Genomic DNA, 22286 nt, shown 5'->3' with positions numbered 1-22286 from the left:
AACATTTCCTTCGTAGGCCATATATTGAATCTGTACCGTAAAAAATCTGCACAATGTCTCGGAGAAGGTGCCTGTAGCAGATAGGGCTCAGATGTGTCTTGTAATTCTATGGATTTTGTATAAATTTGTGTAGCTTCATACAGCATGCCCTAGTTAGAATCCAATCATAAGCCCATAGTTTTTTTTTTAGCACGTATCGGGTTATCCGTTAGCAATTTTAATTTTATACCTGCATCGTGCAGAGTTTTTCTAACAGTAGCATGCCATAAGGACATGGAACTATCTTCTGCCTTATCAAGATGATTTGCAATTGTTTTTAATAAACAATTGGAATTTTCAATTACCTTGCATTTCCTGTATAGCATGCACATTTGCATTTATATATGACATACAAGGATGTAAGGCCTAATTCATGCTTGATCATACATATCGATTCTGACCTTGGTAATCCCAGGGCTTTCTTCCAATAAATGCTTTCTACTTTGGTCCAGTAGGGGTATGTACGGCATTGCTTTGTCTGGGAGCCATACAAAATTGTAGGCACATATTTCTGCCTATAATACACAATCAGTGGCATAATAGAGAATTTACAAAATGTTGACCTTATTATTGACATTTTGATAGTTGTGATCTGTTTGGTATTGATGTAATCCTCATAGGGTAAATCACCTATATGATTGTTTATACAGATTCCCAGATAGATATAGGAATTGACAGTGGTTATGTCTGTTTTTTGTATCTGCCATTTAAAATGTTTACCCTTCTGCATGGTGGTACCACATTGGATTACTTGAGTCTTATTTACATTTTGCTTATGAAGTTTGCTTCTGCAAAAGCTTCTAACACTTTTAGGGATTTCCTTAGCCCACTTGGTGTTTTTGATATGAGTAACATATCGTCGGCGTACAAAAGCCAATTAAAAGGAATACCTTGTAATTTAGGGGCGTAGACGAGAATGTTAAACAACCAGAGACCGACATCTGAAATATAAAAATTAAATAATGCCGAGGCCAACAAACAGCCCTGCTTCAACCCAGGGGTCGTTCGAATGGGGGTAGATGGTAGATCATCATTCCGTAATCTTATTTGAATGGTGGTTTCTGAATTTAATTGTATTATCCATTTTAATATATGCCAAGGACATCTCTGGTTCATCAGTTTTTTTAAGCCGTATTTCACGAGGCACTAGATCAAATGCTGACCTAAAGTCAACAAAAGCCACGTACAGTGGTTGTTTGCCTTCTTTCTCTTGTTGTATGATGGAATTTATTGTGAATAGGTTTATGGAAGTACCTAGACCTTGTATAAAGCCCGTATGATGGGGGTCTCTGAGTTGTCTATCATCCAACCATTTGTTGAATTCGGCTAGAACCAACCTTGCAAACACCTTGCCAGGATAGTCAAGAAGGGCGATCGGTCTGTAAGCTTTTGGGTCAGACCGATCCCCCTTCTTGAATATCGGCAATATAATTGACTTTTTCCAGGACAATGGGTTTGCCCCGTTGTCATGATGTTCATGAATATCGTATACAAGATTAGTCCCCAAGCCTCAGGATTGGACTTGAGCATGATGTTGTGCAGCCCATCAGGGCCAGTGGCTCTTGACCGGTTCAGTTTAGAGAGATGGTACTGTATGTAAGCTATGTCAAATTCCATTTTGTGTATCTCATCTAGGAGGTTCACACTAATTGTTACCTCTGGAATTGGAGATTGGTATATGTCATTGTAATGGGACCGCCATGCTGACTCTGCAATAGGATTTATTTCACATATCAATTGATTCTGTCGAAGATGACTATTGAGAAGTGCCCATATGCCTCCTGACAATTTTACTAGGATTTGCCTCCTGATAGATTCGCCATTGTTCTGGTATTCGACGCAGCAACGTACTTTGCGCCAGTTTTTATATTCTTGCATTAATTGTCTCACAATTGGCTGTAATGGTATATGCTTCAGGGCACGTATATTTTTGCGCAGACTTGCTTTCCGCTCTTTGACTACTTTGTCGAAGGCATGTTGATGGTGGCTTCTTGCTTGTTGTCCCTTATGCCTATTTGTTTTATAGACCTGCATGGCCTCGACATAATCCATGGGCTCTTCTTCATTTGAGATTGCCATTTGTGGTGCTAATGTTGCATTATATTTAAAAAGTTTGGTTTTCGACCATCTCAGGCGATTATTTGCACTATTCACTGATAAACCAGCCATGTTGTCATTTATCTCATGCTCCTCTTTAGGGCTGGACCAATTCCAGGTCAAACATAGTTCATAGTGGTCACTCAAGATAGATGGCTTAACATTCCAAGTAGCGATTTTGTTCACAAACGCAGCATCGGCATATATGTAATCTAAAACCGCTTGTTGATCACCCCTTTGCCATGTGATGTGTTGGGCAGTTGGATCTTGGAACGTATCATTTGTCATAATGAATCCTCTCTCTGACATAATTCTGATCCATCTATGTTCTTCCGTAGGTCTATTTTTGTTGCCACTTGGCAGTATGTGCAAGTTTAAATCTCCCATGATAAGGGTGTGGCTCACACTGTGGTCTAATAACGCACATCCTCCAACGAAGGCTACTACTAAGTCTGTGAGGCCTGTGGTGGACTCCAGACCCTCTTCTGTCCCGAGGCAGGGTTTATACCTCCTCTTGACGACATATATGAGGAGGAGGAAAGGTCTGACTTTGAGGACCCTGTTGAGCCTGATGTGGTTCCTGTCTTTTCTGCAGACAGTCAATTGGAGGAGTTGAGGCAAACCCTTCATGTTGCCAGTGGGCTAGACACTTCTACCGAAGTGGAATTTGGCAGGCCTGAGTCTGGGGCTCATGCTGAGTCGTCTTGCAGGAGGCTCATGGCTAGGGTCACGGAGTATCTGGGCTGGTCCAGTCGTCCTGAAGATTTTGTACAAGATGATCTAACAGACATTTTAGATCAAGGGCCGTCCTCTGACCCGGCGTTACCTTTTCATCTCACTTTACAGAAATGGGTGGCGGCTACTTGGCAGTCACTGGAATCTCTTCCGGCTGTGAACAAATCGTTGACAGAGAAGTATCGCCCTTCCGTTAGTGACCCCAGCTACTTATCTACACACCCCACTCCCGAGGGTTTTTATGGTTCAGGCGGCTACGGCCACCTCGAAGCAGGTGGCGTACCCTACCATCCCTCCTGATAGGGACGAGAAACGCTTTGACGGTTGAGCTTGCACATTATTTTCTGCAGGGAGTATGGCGTTGAAATCAGCCAACTCCACTTGTGCCATGCCGAAGTTTTCACACACTCTGTGGAACTGTGTTTCTCTAGTGGCTGAGCATATTCCCGAGGGGCTAGAAAGGGATGGGTTCCTTGCTATTGTGCAAGATGGCGAGGATGCCATGTGCAAATCCCTTCAGTAGGGTTCGGATATGGCCGACCGGGTTAGCTGGTCCATGGCTGCGAGCGCTGTTAAACGCAGGTTTGGGTGGTTGCGGAAGTCGGGTTTTGCCTCAGATATGCAAGCCCGTCTTTTGTATATGCCCTTTGATGGCGCACATTTGTCTGGCAACAAGGCTGACGAGAGCCTTGAGAGGTTGCAGACCTTGAAAGCTACGGCGAAATCTATAAGCGCAGCTGTGCGTCAACCTTCGCCTTTTTGACCTAGGGGACAGCAGTGGAGGGGAGGTTCTTTTCGTTACTACTCCTCCTTTGGTAGAACGAGAGGGGCCGCCAGTCAAAGGGGTCAGCGAAAAAGTACCTGTGGTGCTGGAAATAGAGGTGCCAAAGCCGCTCAGCCAGCTGCCTCTTTGCCTTCAGGCATTGCCGCAGCCGCTCCAAAAGAGTCATGAGGCCATGTCCCAGGGTTCGCCAGTTGGGGGCAGACTGTCTCAGCATCTCGAAGAGTGGCGAGCCATTAATTCGGATGCGTGGGTTCTGGATACAATAGCCCACGGCTACTGCCTTCCCTTCCTAAAGCGGCTTCACGACAATCCACCGGGGAAACTCTCTTTGAAGCTTTCAGATCCGCTCCTTGTGCAGGAAATCTTGACCCTGCTGGAGAAAGGTGCTATAGAACTGGTGCCTGTAGCGGAGAGGAGCAAGGGTTGGTATTCCCCCTTTTTTTTTTAACTTCTTTTTATTAGTGGTCACAACGGATACAACAGCGCCTTCTCCACATCATATTCAGCACATCATACAAGGGTACATCTTGTAATCACAATGGTGTAATACAGGAATACAGGTTACATGGTGGTTTCATCGTCCAAAAGCATTTCACACAGGTACACCCTGAAACGGCCCCAAATGTCTTTTGGTCGACTTGTTCCTGGTTGGGTCAAGACGTATTGCTCCTCACTTTCGTTAACATACGTCAGTTTACGCAGGAAAGTGTTAATGTTTGGCGGCGTGGGGCTTTTCCAAGCTTGTAGAATACATTTTTTGGCCTCGGCACATGAGACATTGAATAACCTTCTAATTTTTTCAGAACACTTGCCGATATCCCCAAATAAATATTTCTGAGGAGTCAAATGAGGGGGTATTTGCGTAATTTCTGCAAGCATTCCAGCCACCATCCCCCAGAAGCCCACCAGAGCTAGGCACTCCCAATACATATGAAAGGGCCCTGCCTGCGGAGAGCCACATTTGGGGCAGTCGTTTGAGCAGTCTGTTGCAAATTTGGCTACCTTAGCCATTGTGCAATGCAATCTATTCAGGATTTTAAACTGGATCAGACGCAGGCCAGCATTGAGGGATACCTTTTTTCGTAAGCGCACAATATCTGTCCCATTTCTCCTCAGTTATAAACGTTTGCATGTCTGATTCCCATTTTTCTTTACCCCGGTTTGTCGTAGGAGTGTGGGTCTGCACTGATACGTATAATTTTGAAATCCCCAGACCCCCTTTCGTTGTATCCAGTTGTAGGCATGGATGTGGGGGTGGGGGGTGGCTCAACAGGGAAGAGCGGCCACCGCTCCTGGAACGGAGATCTCATCCGATAGTATTGGAGTGTTTTGAGCGGCCCTCCACCCATAGCTCTTGTAAAGTCTTCCAGGGTCGCAAACTTCCCATTTATGAACATGTCCCCCACCTTCATTTCTCCATTGGGTTCCCAGGTTTCCTGCATACCTGCATCGAATGTCGGGGGGATTTTCAGGAAATTCCGTAGGGGAACCTCCGGGTTATAGGGCGTCACTAGTTTGTCTCTTATATATCGCCCCCCCATGCCCGAACAGTGCAACTCACTGGGTCGTATTCGCATGTATCCTTATGTCGTGTGTTGAAAATGACCTATCGTATACCAGTCCCAGCCGGATATAGTTGTTTCAGCCGCCAGTCGTGCACGCATCGGCACTCCGGGCCCCTCCTCTCTATGCTCCAGCAGCCTAGAGCATCTGCGACTCGAGGCCTCAGGTCTCTGGCTCCCCAGCACGGACAGCGCTCCAGCCTGGCCTTGGCAAACCGTACACGCGGCGGACAGGAAGCACTGCCCCAACGCTGCCAGGATTTCACATGTGTATGCACCGTGCCTTACTCCACACCGTCCTCCGCTCCGCAGGTGGCTCCGGAAACAGGATTAATTTCCAGACGATATCAATCGGGCCGGAGCGCTCGTATCAGGCGGCCATTGCAGTCGTGCGCAACAGCGCCCCCATTCCCCTTATTTTTTTTATTCCAAAGAAAGACAGGGGATTGAGACCATCCTAGACTTGCGTTGGTTGAACAAACTTCTCAGGAAGGACAAGTTCAAGATGGTTACGCTTTCTAAAGTCCTCCAGGCCCTTCAACTTCAGGATTGGTTGGTGTCTCTGGACCTACAGGGTGCTTACTTTCATGTGCCGATTCATCCCAAGCATAGAAAGTACCTGAGGTTTGCGGCGGGCGACTCACACTTTCAGTTTCGGGTCCTGCCATTCGGATTGACCTCCGCCCCAAGGGTCTTCACCAAGCTAATGGTGGTGGTGGTAGCGTATCTCAGGCGAGCGGGGGATTCACGTCTACCCCTACATGGACAACTGGCTGATCCGTGCGTGCCCTCCTGAGCAAGCATTGGATCACCTCGGTCTCACCTGCCGCTCCCTCCACAGGCTGGGCTTCTCCCTCAATTTCAAGAAGTCGCATCTGACACCTTCCCAACAGCTCCAGTACATAGGGGCTGTGTTGGACACGTCCTTGGGAAAGTGCTCGCCTCCCAAGGTGAGGGCTCATCACATTGTGCAGAAGGTGGACAAGTTTCAACGTGCCCAGAGTCTCCCGGCTTTGGAATTCTTTGCTCGGCCTCGTGACATCCTGCATTTTTCTGGTGCCAGAGGCCAGACTGAAGACGAGATCCCTGCAATGGGTCCTCAAGAAACGGTAGTCACAGCTCTGGTTCTGGGCCATCCAGCAGGGAATTTCGATCTCGGCATTTCATCTGGCCGCAGATGAAAATGCAGCGGCAAACGCTCTGAGCAGGCAGAGCATGGTCTCTCACAAGTGGGAGTTGGCTCAGGAAGTCCTTCAGGAGATCTTCGCCCTTTGGGGAACCCCGCAAGTGGATCTCTTCGCCACCAGTGCCAACCTGAAGTGCGAGATTCTGCTCAAGAGCATTTCCTCCGAGAGGAGCCTTAGGAGACGCGTTTGTAGTGGATTGGTCATTCCCACTGCTGTACGCGTTTCCGTCATTCCTCAAGTGTTACGGATTTTACGAAGGTTCGGGTCTTGCATGATCCTCATTGCTCCAGATTGGGCCAGGAGAGCGTGATACCCGGACCTTCTCTAAATGTCCATCTGCCCTCCACGCCGTCTTCCCTTCCAAGAGGATCTGCTCTCACGAACGTGGGGGGGGGGTCAGGTTCTCCATCCAGAGGTCAGGACTCTCAACCTTCACGCTTGGTATCTGAAAGGTTGAGATACAAGGATTGGAACCTTCCGGATGATGTGATGGAGGTGTTGCTTTCGGCCAGAAGGCGAGCAACAAAATCCCTGTACTGTTGCCGTTGGCGTAAGTTTTGTGACTGGTGCAGAGGACAAAATGTTGATCCTTTTCAGTGTTCCATTCCTATGGTTTTATCTTTTACTTTCTTTGGCCCACAAGGACCTTTGTGTAGGTAGCATTAAAGGTTACCTGGCAGCGCTGTCTATCTTTAAGCGCTAGTCTGAAGAATGCTCTTACTTCAAGATTCCTTTGATTTCTCAATTTCTTAAAGGACTGACTAATGTATACCCACCGTCCCCTTTCCAGGTCCCGGTTTGGGATTTGAACTTGGTTTTGAAATTTCTCATGCATGCTCCATTTGAACCTTTGCACTCTCCTCCTTTGAGATTATTGTCCTTCAAGACAGTGTTCTTGGTTGCGGTTCCTTCCGCTCACAGAGTGAGTGAATTGCAGACACTTTCATCTAAGCCGCCCTTTACTGTGTTCCACAAGGACAGGGTTGTACTTCGGGTACGTCCTTCCTTTCTACCTGAGGTAGTGTCTGAATTTCATTTGAGCCAGAAAGTGGTGCTTCCATCTTTCTATCCTCCTCCTCATCCTGGTAAGGAAGAGGAGCGACTCCATAGGTTGGATCCTAGAGCTCTGAGCTTTTATATTTCTTGGATGTGCAGGGTCAGAGTGGACGACCAACTCTTTCTGGGATATGCTGGAAACCGTTTGGGCCAGGCTGTTATCAAACAGACCTTGTCCAGGTGGATTTTCCTCACTATTAGTGAGTTTTACCGATTGGCTGGTAAGGACCCTCCTTAAGGTTTGCGAGCTGATTCCACTAATGGTGTGGCTACTTCCACCGCCCTCCAACAGGTAGTTCTTATTAGGAATACTTGTGAAGCTGCCACATGGGCTTCTATGCACACTTTTGTTAAACATTACTCCCTGGATACAATCCATGGTCAAGAAATGGCCTTTGGTAAGGCGGTTCTTTATTCCACCATCTGATTGGGTACTCTAAATTCTTTTCCCTTCTCCATATTCTGGTACTGCTTTGGGAGTCTGTCAAAGATGTGGAATACGTTGAAGGACACAATCCATTCGAAGAACAAGTTACTTACCAACTGGTAACGTTCTTTCGACTGAATGTTCCTCCAACGTATTGCTCATCGCCCTCCCGACCTGCCCCTCTGGAGAATTTCCTAAGTGATTTCAGCTCACGTTTCCGCAAGGCTATGTGCAGTCCAGCAGGCATTGGATTGGTGCGACACGTTCTGGGGGAAAAAACATAAACTGAGGCTACGGGCACCATGCGTCTTATCTATAACATCCAGTGACTTCGCCCTCGACGGTGGCCTTCGAGGGACATCGACCCAACGTCATCAACGCCCTTTGCCGAAAAAGTTTTCCGAAGTGCACAGCTGTGGACATTACATGTCAAAGATTTGGAATACGTTGGAGGAACATCCAGTCGAAAGAACGTTACCAGTTGTAAGTAACTTGTTCTTCTAACTTAGATCTGTTGTGATTGCCTATAGTTGTATACATTTATTGGAGAGTCGAAACCACAACATCAAAAGCTTCTCGGCAAATGAAGGGTGGTAAATAACCCCTTACACCACATTTAATCATCCTCTTTCATCTGCATACCCACAGGTGTCCAAATCCATGAGCGCACCAGTGTCAACCATGTTTTGGTGGAGAAGGGCCATGTCACTGGCGTTGAGACAGATCGAGGTCATGTGGACTGTGAATACTTTGTCAACTGTGCCGGGCAGGTGAATGATCTTCCTTTTTCACAGCATCTATTCATTGTCTCTATCCTCTCATAATACATCTAAGTGCGTATGTTTTAGTATGTTTGTTTATAGGTAAGGATTAGTGGTACAATTCAAGAACCAGGCCACTACATGGCTTTTCTCCTGTCTGTTCTCAAGCATGTTTCTACTTCGCTTAAGTAGCAATCTAGCTAAGACGTCAACAGGAGCGGGGGTGGGGGGTGAGGGGGGGTGGGGGGGATGGGTGATGGGGGGGTGGGGTGGGTGGGGGTGGGGGATGAGGGGTGTGTGTGTGTGTGTGTGTTTTTTTTTCAAAAGTAAAGGTAGACGTTGACGGGGACCTTCTGGTCATACTATCGCCATGCTACATGTCAAGGTACCCACAATTCCCCTTGATGCCTATGCCCTAAGATTGTTTTTTTTCTACAAATGGTACAGTCTCAGGAGTGAGAGCAGAAACACAAAACATAGAGATTGAGATAGCATTGAAAGATTGCATCAAATCTGCACCGGACACCGGTGCCATATTGCCTTCAACACCAAAACCATTCATGGGATTACCAGCAAATGGACAAGTTGTATAAAAAGAGAACATTATTTTCCATAATTTTTAATTGGGTTCTCCAACATCTTCACCTCGACAGTGACCTTGCCAAATACACCCTTTAACTTCCCCACATTGAGCAACATCTAGTGTTTACCTGGAAACCACTCCGAAAAACCATGTGCTGCATGTGAAAATGTAAGCCTAAAACTGTTAGACAGTGCTGGACAGGAAATGCCACAAGCCATTGTACAGAAGGGCAAGCTAGCAGCAAAGGTGGCTATTGACGCTGCAGTCTTCAAAACATACTATCGGTTATGGGTTTCAAACATGAGACCTTGGTAAACTTAACTACTATGCAAAACAACTGGGTTTCTGGGAGTCTCTCTACCAGCACGAACACAGCCCATTGACCTATTCTTGGGTGGATGGCCCCTGGGAGAGTCTCAACCAAGTCTTTAGCTCAATGTCCCTTTCACAGAGAAAAATATCCTGCATATCAGTCTTTGTCCTGCCCAAGAGCAGTCCAGCACCAAAATGCTAGGCAATTCTCCTCTGATCAAGACTACCAACAGCAACCTCATACACGTGTTTCAGCCTTGTTGGGCATCATCAGTGAGGTGGAGCTGTAGCTCTCTGATAACAGTGAGCAAGGGGTCTATGTCTGCATTCCCCTGGTAACTGAGGGTGAAACCCAAAGTTACTTAATATGCAAACCTGTCATGGTGCATGCCCCCAAAACCCCGAATCCCGCGAGCCGAGCCCAGACTCTGGCTTCTTTGGGACTTCCCAGGCCCCAGCTAGGCTCACCTGGGCTTAGTCCTGGCGCTGCTGGCGCGAAGCTCATGGTAAGCGTTAAATACATGATCCATTTATTTGGCTCTGAGATGCTGAGCCATTCAGTACAGGGTGTGGCTTTGGCTACTTTTCCTGAGAGGCAGGATACGATGAAGGGGACTATTCTCCTGGAACTACTTGCAAGGCTATTTAAACCGCACCTTGCAAACTGAACACGCTTTGCGTTAATCTGCACTCCTGCAGCATAACGCTCACTGTGTCAGTTCTGGCTTCCTTTCTGCCACGCCCGTCCAGAGTCTTCTATCCATTGGCACCTGTGAAAATAGAAGAACAAGAGTTATTCATGCATTGAAGGCCTTACCTGCAGAACATCCGGACCTCGCCTTCACGCTTATCCAGGGACTGCCGCATCTATGGAAGATCAGAACAGAAGGTACCCTCTCAGGTAGCGACGCACCTGACTCGGCCTCCTCCAGGAACTCCAGCGAGCAGTTCTCCATCATTCTGCATCGCGCCGCATCTCGACACCGTCAGTCGGACCTTCCATCTTCTTCCTGGAAAAGCGCTGCACCTGCCGAACAGAAAAGACAAAGCAGGTTAGTCGCACACAAGAAGGCTAAAATAAAGCGCATCTCGCACAGCGCTCTACTTACTGGCAAGAATCCTGCACAACATTGTCAGGAGAGTCATCCATCATCCGAAAGCCGCTTTTGTGCCGCACCTGAAAGGCAAAAAAACGAGTATTAGATATCTTGCATGCAAGGATTTAAGGCAGCTATTTCATGGAGGTATTGATCCAACCAGAGAACGTACCATCAATGATCAATGGGGATTACCACCCATTGTTGGCCACTATAAGTGTGGCGGATGTGTTGCGTGCCCCTTAACTGAGACAAAACGTGAGTTTCAATATGGTCAGAGAGTCTGGAAAATGAATTGCCACACCAACTGCTTGATCAAAAATGTAATGTACATTATCACTTGTCCATGCAAACTACTATAATTAGGTAAAACTACACGAGAAATCTGACAGCGTATATCTGAGTATAGAAGCTGTATACGGAATAAAGTAGTAGACAAGCCATTGGTTGAACATTTTGTAAAGATGCAACATAAAGATATTGATATGAGGTGGTTTATATTACAACACATAAAGCCCAATACAAGAGTAGGTGACATAGGTACAACATTGAACCGTATTGAACAAAAATGGATCCACACATTAAACACAGTCCATAAGGGGCTGAATGTTGCGGTGGAATGGAATAATCTGGTTTTAAACAATTGACTCAAGTATAAGGGGCCCATACAACCGACATTTTAGGGTATGGGCAACTATACACATTGAGCACCGAACTGAAATGTGGAGTAAATATCTAATTCCTCTATATTATTCAAGGGACGTTTATCCTGTATATAAAAAGGAAATGTATTTACAGATGGAATATGTTGACAATGTTCCAAGAAGTTCGGTTACTAAGTACCTAATGTAAAGCATACTTAAAGATCATGTACAGAAAGAACTGTGTCAATATATGGAGTCTTCTGTATGTTTTTATGTTTTCGGCTACTAGGCACCATATAAAATGTATGAAAAAATATATCCAAAAAAATGCTCTGTATTTCCCCATATAAGTAATTTGCACACTAACGCGTTACACAGTGAAAATACAATGTATACAATAACTTGTTGCTTAATGGTAACGCGGACCAAACATAAAAAGTAAGGTTATTATTGCATTAGGAAGGCCATGTTGATTATTTCACCGAAGTCACAAAAATAATCTGATATTGTTACATATGAGTTTCCATGGGCAAATGGACCCAGTTCCCTGGATTAGGGAGCTCAATAATAATTGGCATTTCATTCAGATCTCCATTTCATCATTAAAAGGATTCTCAGAAGGTTTTTTCACATGATACGTGCATTCGCGTGTTGTACTGTTGTTGTTATGGCCTTTGAGATTATCAGTGTTTTGGCTTGGTTAAGCATATATACATAGATCACATGCTATCGTGACACACAATAGGATAGTGGTGTCCACGAGTCCGTTTTTAGTGTTTAGGAACGTGAGAATCTCATAAATAGAGATAGTCCCTCACCTATGTTTAGTTCCGTATTGAGCCGGAGGAGTTGGAGTGGAACTAACGCGGTTCCGCTCTGTAACAAGCATATTGATAGACAGCTAAAGGTAAATACAGGTTCCTCCTGGTAGGGGCTGCGTCACACTTTATTTCCTTGAAGCACTAAACGTTGATAGGTGGAGGCATCCTTCCGTGAATAGTATTTACTTTGACCGCTCGGCAGCGTCACGTCGAGCGCTTCCGTACGAGTACGGCTACATGGATAATCTGTGGAGACTCTATCCTGTTAACTTACTTTTCCCACTTAAGCGTCTCGCACACGTGTTATGGGACTAGAGTAATTTGGGGGTGATGATGCTTCCACGGTGCTTTTCTATATATTGAGGTTCGGTAGTCTTAAATTGAGGGTTCCTTAATGAGTTCCGTGATTACATGTGACATTTTTGGGAATTGTTTCTCCCACTTTCTAGCCTTGTTTGGGCTCGCACTTTTTACGACATACTAAAAATGATGTGCATAGGGCGATCCCCACTCCTTTGTGGGTTCAAACAGGGCACTATTTTACTTATTCTCACTTGGTGGCTAATAGACTCATGTACACGAGTGTTAGAATGGGGATGTTTTCCGCATCTCGTTATACATAGATGCTTACCCATATGGCTCATAGATGGGCTTTCTTTTGGCAAAACTTTGTGAATGAGACATCAAGTGTGCGATTTATATGCTGAGTCTTGTAGTGGTAAGACTACGACGAACGGTTTCGAGCTACACCATGAACACATGTAAGTGTGGCTTTTTGTGTGTTTTAAATGTAATATAGGTTAGGGATTGAAGCCGAATTCTTGAGCTCGACACATATTTTGAAATATATGTTTGTATTGGTTCCACAGGTTCAGTACTTGCACTGATTCCAGTGGAGGATTAATATCCCATCATCCCGTTCACTTCTCCTCGAATTGGAACTTGGGGGTGAGTAGGGATTTAGTGTGCTGAGAAATCCATAACACACTGTGACATTATTAGTCACCGATTTTAAAGAAATTGGTATGACACTCTGTTTTTATGATTGTTTATAGATTGGTCACGGGCCCCTACTTATTAAGAACTGGGCGAAGAACCCTTGCTTTGCCTTACGTCCTGAGGAAGGTCTCCGACCGAAACACGTGTCGACGTTTTCTGTGTGACAAATACCTGACCCAAAAATCTGGTGCTATATACACGATGACACCTAATGTTAGGGACTGGGTCTATTGTTCAATATAAATGAAGCTGTGTTCTTAAAACCCAATGATAAGTGAAATATCATGGGCTGTTGTGTTCTGTGTAAGTGTATGAATGAGATTTGTATGTGGCTATGAATGTGGATATGAAATGTTTTTTATGATTTTTTTATTGAGAAATTGTTATTTCATATGTTAAATTTTATTTAATAAAATATGAATTTGTACTAATGAGTGTCATTCCATCCTACTGATCCAATCTCTGGATATTTATTCACTATACCTGAAGGATCAGGGTTTGAAGTGCAGGTCTACCACTTTATTTTTCCCTTTTTCCGTTATTGGAATAGAGACTTACCTGCCTACTCCGGTCCATCCACTTCAGCAACCTCTATCAGATCAGTGAAGTAACTCGATCCTGAAACTACTGAGTAACCGCGCCCCTGCCAGAGAGTGTGCAGGACGGAGAGCTCACCCATATAATATACAAGGTGAGCCAGGGAAAGAGAAGGATAGCACAGAAGGAGGTGAAAACCAAAACCAGCTCCACACAGTTGGCTAATATTTTGTTTCAACTTGCAGACGAACATCTCCTGAGGCAAGACAGAAGGGAAGACGCAAGCAGGCCCCCATTAAGCAGAGCAGCACCAGTGCAGACATCATCCTTCGCAACCCAAGCACGCCCCTATGGAGACCAGGTGAGCGTGACAGAACGCGAAGCCTTACACAAATTCTCTACCTGGGCGCCATGGAAACCTCGGAAATGGATCAGCTAGCTCAGCTTTTGGGGGAACTCAGGGCCGAGGTACATTCGGCTAGGCAGGAAACCAATGCCTTACGAAGGGAACTGATTGTCTGTACCGATGATCTCGCCAGACAGTTGCTCCAGTCACAGGGGGGGGCAAACGCCACTACCTGGAGTGGGGTCAACGGTACCCCCCCGCATCAAGCAACCCAGTTCAGGTGGTCCTCCCAGGAGTTGTACCTTTGTCACCCCCAGAACGATTCGCTGGAGTTCCAAAAAGGTATGCGGTTTTTATGAATCAGTGCCGTCTACACTTCTTATGCAGGCCAGGAGCCTTTCCAAACGACCAGTCCAAAGTGGTCCTTGTTCTTTCATATCTTAGTGGCAGTGCTGCTGACTGGTCGGTACCGCTGGTCAGTCGGGATGATCCCATCTTGAGAGACTTCCAAAGATTTCAATTGGAGTTTGAGAAGCTGTTTGCCCGGCGTTGCCAAAGTCAGGCATTGGACAATGAACTTTTGTCTTTGCGTCAAGGCAACCAGGATCTGTTAACTTACATTGCGACCTTCAACGGACTGGTTGTGGAAACTGATTGGCCGGATGACAAACGAACAACACTGTTTTACCGCGGCCTGAGAGGGGAGTTAAAGGACGTTTTAGCTCAAGTGGTTAACCCGCCCAGATACTCGTGCTGAGTACATAGACTTGGTGGTCCAGCTTGATCACAGACTGCAGAACCGTAAGGCTGATCGTGCTAGAATTGATTCAAGGGTATTTGTACGCCCCAAGGAAAACACCTCTAAGACCACTGACATGTCAGAACCCATGCAAATTGGAGGAGTGCGTGGGCCATTATCCAAGGCTGAAAGAGGCAGGAGAAGACAACAACCACTGTGTTTGTATTGCGGCTCAGCCAGCCATTTTCTTCGAGAGTGCCCAGTAAAGCCACCTAAAAAGGCAGTTGGAGTCACGGGTAAGGTTGAAGCAGAGTCTGAGCCAGAAAACTTCTCCGCCCGGCAGGCGTAGAGGTCCGCTTGCCGAGCGAAAAGGACTCCCAGACCTTGCACCTAGTTTTGCCTATTGTCCTTATAAACCACCAACAGCCATCTGGAATGCATGAAGTCAGAGCATACATTAACAGTGGAGCCATTGGAAATTATATGGATCAAGAGTTGGCTTCGAGGATGAACCTTTCCCTTTGCGAAGAGGCAACAACAGACTTAGTCACCACAGTCGACGGAACTGAAATTGCTTCGGGTCCAGTAACACATTCTACGCCAGAGATGACTCTTTTGTGCCAAGAGGGTCATCGGGAAAACATAGTGTTTGATATAATCAAGGCTCCACAATTTCAAATAATTCTGGGAATGCCATGGTTAGCATCACATAATCCTTGCATAGACTGGCGTGCCAAGAGGTTGACCTTCTCAGTCGACTGTGCACAAACTTGTTATCCAACTAAAGGACCTTTGGTCACTGGAACGATGACGATCATAAAACCAACCAATTCCCTCCCTCTGGTATATCAAGACTACCAGGACTTATTCCAAAAGGATCAAGCCAACACACTGCCCCCTCATAGGTCGTATGACTGCCAGATCGACCTTGTACCAGGAGCACAGATTCCGTGCGGTCGAATCTATGCTCTCACAGAGCCCGAAAATCTGCATTTGAAAAAATATTTAGACCAGTACCTGGCTAACGGTTTCATTCGCCCATCCAAGTCCCCAGCGGCATCCCCCTTGTTCTTTGTGCCTAAAAAGGAAGGTGACCTTAGGACTTGCATCGACTACCGCGCATTGAATCAGGTCACTGTTAAAACCGTTACCCTTTGCCTTTGATTCCTGACCTATTGGATCAAGTTAAAGATGCCCAAATTTAAAACAGGGGGTTCTGGGAATTAATTTTACACTGGATTTACAATGACAGGCAGCTTAGGGAAGGGGTTTTGCTTAAAATAGGAACATCGGTTTTCAATAAGGACAGAGGCACATAACAGATAGACCTGTAGGGATTGCTCTCAATGGGACTACAATTTTGGGTTTTAATAGGACAGATGCAAATAGGAATTATTGGGGTAATGCACACAATACACAGACAAATTCGGTTTTCATTTACAAGGAGACTAATTCTTTTGGGGCAATACTTTAATGACTATAATAATTAAAGAAAGACACCAGGGACAATAGGGTTAATTTTGAATTTTAAAACACTCTTGAACCGTGAATTTGAAATGGGGGAATTCATTGATTTACTTAAAAATATGCTAAGAATTTACACACATTGAGAGATTAACCAAAGGGAATATGCTAACAGACACAGGCTAAACACAGATTCTTCTATGGAGGTGACTGAATTACACTGGCAATTTAGGGTTTTCAGTGGGGTTTCATGCTACAAAAAGGAAGGGTTTATGCAATTTAGGGCTGGGGTATTTGTTTACTTACACAGTAAGCCTTGGTTTGGGATTCTGGTAAGCCAGCTGGATCTAAGGACACTCTGGACAGCTAGGCAAGGGGTCTGGTCACTGCACTCGGCCTTGGTTTGGGATTCTGGAAAGTCAGCTGGATCTCAGGACACTCTGGACAGCTAGGCAAGGGGTCTGGTCACTGTACTCTGTCTGGGTTTGGTTCAGCTGCCTTCTCTCTGTCGTCCTTCTCCTGTCTCCCCAGATTTTTTATGTGTCCTGACCTAGTACAGTCCCCCTTATATAGCACAAATGACATCACTCACTTTTAAACCTAGGGGGTACTCTGTAATTACCCCTACCGCTCGGAAAGGACAGTTTGCCGTTCTTCTCTCGGCCCCCTGGCATGATTGGTTCAAGGGAAGAGAGCACCATCTGTCTATTTGCATTCATTACCCCTCTTTGTTCTCTTGGCCGCTTTTTGACAAAAACAGTTATGTCTCATAACTTCATAATTCTACTAGCCCCTGACATATGAACTAGATATGTGATTTTAGTTGGTCATAGAGAAATAGGGAAGCCAATCGCCAACTCTGTATGATGTAGCATGGGGCAGTGGAAAATGTTTGTCCTTTTCACAACACGTGTAACAGTTACAACTCTGCAAATGATCAAGTATGTTCATAATTTCATTCTCCATCTTTTCACCAATTGTCACATTTGTCCTATTTTTAGAGCAGCCAGAAAACCGTCCTAACTGACAATTTTTGGCCCCAAAGTCCTAGGGAAATGCAATTAGTCTCTTTAAAACTGGCTGGAAGTTACATGAAAAAATATCATAAAACACAATTATTTCTCATTCCAATTGCTGCGAAAATGCCTAAAAATTAAATCAGTTCTTTAATGTCAATTGGGAGGATCAGTCCCCCTCTGTGGGAGGGGCGCTTCATCCCCCACAGTAAACTGTCTTCCCCTAGCTCAACCTGTGACCAAAGATTTTTATGACCACCTTTGAAGTTGTCAGTTTGTTCTTTGTAGTGGGTGCAGGAAGGAGCCCACACCCCCTAGTCAAACTCAAGCCACACTTGCTTTCTTTGAAATCCCTGAGCCCCTGCCTTCAGGTCTGGCAGAGCATGGAATTATGACACCCTTAGTAAAAAAATGGAGCCCTTGTGTTGCGCTTCTCTCACTTGAAATAATTACTTAGATGGTAGATTTCAAAATTTTGTTTGTTTTATTTTGAAATTTAACAAAGATAAACACATATGGATCAAAAAGAAAATATTTAGTATCAAAATTAAATTATATTAAAATATCAAAGTTAAAGCACATTTGTCAGAGTGAAGTCCTTGGTTATTGTCACTAGGGTTTAATCCTTGTAAGTTGAGAAGTCCTTAGTTAGATTCACTAGGTATTGATTTTGAAAACATCAAAGTTAAAGCACATTTGCCAGAAGGGAGTCCTTAGTTGTTTTCATTAAGGTTTGATCCTTGTAGGTTGAAAAGTCCTTAGTGAGATTCACTAGGTCTTGATATAAATTGAAAATTAGTCTTTGTTGGTTTAAAGTTCTTGGTTCAATTCACTAAGTTTTATGAGTTAGGGGAATCCTTGTAGGTTAAAGAGTCCTTTTAAGTTCATGAAGAAGAGTTTTTTTCTGTTTGGTAGCTTTTGATTCTGTTTTTAGATTACAAATGCAATAGGTTCTGCAATTGGAATGTTTCCTGGAATCCGGTGATATTTAGAACACACGTTTTTTTTCTTCTTGGATGTGTTCAGAGTAGATATTCCTCACGTTTTTTTACCCACTTGGAGGTGTGCAAAGTGGCTATTCCTCAGCTTTTGATTCCGTTTTTAGATTACAAATGCAATAGGTTCTTCAATTGGAATGTTTCCTGGAATCCGGTGATATTTAGAACACACATTTTTTTTCTTCTTGGAGGTGTTCAGAGTAGCTATTCCTCACATTTTTTTCCCACTTGGAGGTGTGCAAAGTGGCTATTCCTCAACACGTGTTTCCCCGCCGCTCGGTCGCGGCGGTTCTTCAGGAGGAGTGTAGCAAATGGCAACTGAAAGTATAATTTTTAGTCAAGTCAATATGATGCTCGAATGAGAAAGACCTCTTCAATTACAGCGACTAGACCATGACCATTTGAAACTTACCTATGACCTCTAGACCAAAGCTAATCAACATCATTCATCATATTGACTTGACTAAAAATTATACTTTCAGTTGCTATTTGCGACACTCCTCCTGAAGAACCGCCGCGACCGATGAATCCCCATCCAGTGCGGAGTCCCCCAGGGCTCTTGCGTCTCCCCAACCCAATACAACATATTTACTAAGCCCCTTTTTGATGATCTGGACCTTCTTGGTATCACCTACACTAATTATGCAGATGATACCCAGATTCTCCTTCCACTTTCCGGGGATTACAAAAGGGATTTGGCCCTAGTAAATAGAGTGTATCATCATCCAGGCATGGATGGCAACCCACGGTCTATGTCTGAATGATGATAAAACAGAGCTTAACATCCCGGGGACGCGCTCTAATCTAAAAGAATTAGGCCAAGACTACACCTCATTTGAGATTGATAGTAATATCATCAAGGTTTCCAAGGAGGTGAAGACACTTGGCTTTTATCTGGATTCCACCCTCTCCTTCGATAAACGGGTGAAATCCATGGCATCAGCCACAGCTTATACTTGTAAGCTCATTAGAGCAGGTAAACACTTTCTCTCAGAAGACAACTGCATTATCTTAGCTAGAGCCCTGATTCTGTCTAGGCTCGATTATTGCAATCCCCTATACATCGGTACTAACAAATCTATCATCCACAGAATTCAAATTCTACAAAATAATGCCTTGAGAGCAGCTCTTGGCGCGTCCGAAAGATCGCATATATCTAAGATTAGGCGCCAAAACCAACTGGCTATCTACCCAAAATAAAATCCTTTTAAAAGTTGCATCCCTTACCAACCTGCTGCCCATTTTTACACCTTCCCCTTCTGGCTAGTGATCTGCCGTCCTTCTAGTGCCTGTATGTATTCTGTCTTGCTTGTAATCTGTAACTGACCCACAATGGCCTGTATATATTTTGCTTTTGCATGTAATCTCAAGCCTTGCATATTCCGTACTGCTGCACCCGGCTACCTTTGAGTATGGTGCACATTATAAGTGAATAAAACAAACAAACAAACAAAAGAAAAATCCAAGCCATTTTTCGTTTGCAGCATTTCAAGGGTTGCTGTTCAAGTGAAATGGAAAGCAAACGCTGTGTCGGGTTGTAATGTTGAAATTCTTGCCCCTCATGTGAATTAATAGTAAAACAAGGCCGTTCTTTTGATGCAGTGTATAATTCATTGTCATTCAGGTGAAATAAAAGCAACGCAGGGCCGTTTCTGGGTTGCAGTATTCAAATGCATGCCACTCATGTGACAGGGAAATCATAACAAGGCCGTTTTTGGTGGCAGTGATAAAATGCGGTGTTTCAGGTGAAGGGGATTTTTGTTTAGGGCCTTTAAATGCACCCCAAAGGGCAGCACTAGCATGCGCACTAGCGGAAGTCCCTCTAGTCTTAATTTGCAAAGCAGTAGTGTGGAGTTCAGCACACATATTTTCAAAACACCGCTGTGTTGATTTACAGGCTAGAGCAGAAATACAGATTGGTCAGGCAGTTCTGGGTACATTTTCTGCCATTGTATTTCGTGGCTCGCAAAATCTAATAGCCCACTTACATTACTGAGGAGATTTTATGAAGGTCGAGAACTATTTGTATGGGGATGTTTGAAACTTTTATTTGACCTTTATTGCAAACAAGCTTTTTGCAGTAAATGACAAATAGAATTTTCACTATGCATGGCTGGCCTTTGCATGGCAGCATTGCACCAAATGTTAAGTGTGCTTGTGGTGACAGGCACCGTTTTACAGAAAGCACTGGTAAATATTTTGTCACCCATGTGAGGAACTCATGGTGGCAACAGTAAAGACAAACACAAGGGACCACAGTTCAAGGGTGTTTATTAAACTGTATAAATGGGTGAGAAAAATGCCTGATCTAAACCTAAATCTAAGATGGGAGCAAGCTACGACTGTAAAATAATAATAAGGCAGTCTTAGTGGCGTCTCGTCAAATAAAAAGGGCCTATACAAAAAAAAAAAAAATATTGCCAATCCTTCCTGCTAAGTTCCAAAATAGTCTGGGATAATGTTAACCAGAAACAAAGTGTTCACAAAATGATAAATTAGGATGGTATAGCTGCGGTCACCCTTCCCCACATTTTTAGCACAGGACAAGACGGGACTCCTGAGCACAGCACACCTCTGGGCTTCTCCAGCACAAGGTTACAGTTATTTTCAGCGATATCAGGATCTTCTGTGGCCAAGTCTCTTTCATACAAAGTCTTTTGCCTCCGAGGGCCTGATGTGAAAAACAAATAAACAACAAAAGTTCCTTTCTTAAACCTTTTACATTGGTGATTACTCTTCACCACTGGATCCCCCTCAACCGGGCTCCGATCCTTCTTCAATGTTAGCCTCCCTCTGCTGGGTTTACTACGGCTAGAGATGGTTCACATTGCTTTCTCTCAATGCAGGATTCACTTCCCTTAGCTTTCTTCTTCACAACGTGTCCAAGACTTTCGATTGTACATGGGGTTTACTCGACCCTTGTATGACCACTTTGACACTCTGCGTCAGGCTCTCCTAGGGCCTCCTAGTATTTGTAGTTTCTGCGAAAGCGGACCAGCCAGATTCTTTTCGAATGAGCGCCCACGTGGTGCCAGACCACTTTGCAGCTGGTCTTTCCCTGGGCTTTCGTAAGCATTCAGTAACACACAAGTTCTTTCTTCATGAGTTCTTTCAATTCATATCATGTTGCTGTTGGCAACCTTCGTTCAACACAGTTCACTTTACTGTTGGTTCTCCCTCCGACTCACCGGCTTTGTTGAAATCTTTGGTGTTTGTTGTCTCTGGAGTCAAGGACGGTACCATGGTAGCAAGCGTGTCTCCCCGCCTTGTTTATCAGTGCGGGAGGGCTCTGTGCACCATTGACATCTGTTACACCCCACACCAGCTGTACTTCCCGGTCTTATGATTCTTTTCACGGAGGCCTGGCGGGTCTGGATCGAAAAGGACAAGGGCACTTCCCTCCTTGTCCTCTCAGGTCTCGCTGCCTTTCTCCTCAGTTTGAAGTGCTGTCCTGGAATAGCTGCTTCCTCGTGCGGTTGGCCTTGCTCAAAGTGTGCTTGCATGCTCTGCCTTTTATCCCACTAGGGAAGGGAAAGAGCTGGCTGGTGTGTGTAGTTATTGTCAATTGCCTGACTCTGCCTGACCCTTGTGTTCGGACATGTCAGGTAAACAGCTCTGCTGCTAGTCCGTTGTCTTTCACGGTGTGTGAAAGTGTTTATGCTGGAAAAGGGTGGTAGAGGGTGGTACAGCTTCTAAATATCCTATGTGGTAGGATGGGGAAAAGATGTTATAAGGAAGGGGGTACGACATCTCGCCCGTTGGTGTGTGACTTCCACAAAGACCCCCTATCCAGGTGATACTCCCCCCACTGATCCACCCCTAGGAAATAGATCCAATAGTGATGGCCGTGTCCTGGCCACCTGGATGACAGACCTCTGGGTACTAGCGGGTGAGACACCTTCAGGTTTCTCACATACCCTTGCTCCATGCGAAGTAGCCTCAGCTGTTTCACAGGGGAACTGGGAAAGGAAGTCTACGTTCCCCTGGTCCTTTTCTTTTCGGTGTTCCACAGTGAAACAGTAAGGTTGCAGGTCTAGAAACCTTTGCATGACCCGAGGGTTAGAATCTTTGCGTTGGCTAAT

At 45.0% G+C, this 22286-nt stretch overlaps 1 protein-coding gene across 3 annotated transcripts in view; it reads left to right on the top strand.

Annotated features, from left to right (window-relative positions):
• The window catches only part of PDPR (pyruvate dehydrogenase phosphatase regulatory subunit), a 1147433-nt gene that overhangs the window by 377620 nt on the left and 747527 nt on the right, over positions 1-22286 (top strand). For all 3 annotated transcript variants that reach the window (XM_069655114.1, XM_069655129.1, XM_069655120.1), the window contains one exon: positions 8536-8657. In XM_069655114.1, coding sequence (XP_069511215.1) covers positions 8536-8657 — 122 coding nt within the window. The remainder of the gene's footprint in view (positions 1-8535; positions 8658-22286) is intronic.

Source organism: Ambystoma mexicanum, chromosome 1p (assembly GCF_040938575.1).
Source record: "Ambystoma mexicanum isolate Mex_15411 chromosome 1p, UKY_AmexF1_1, whole genome shotgun sequence".
Taxonomy (NCBI): Eukaryota; Metazoa; Chordata; class Amphibia; order Caudata; family Ambystomatidae; genus Ambystoma; species Ambystoma mexicanum.
This window is presented reverse-complemented; position numbering and strand designations above follow the sequence as displayed.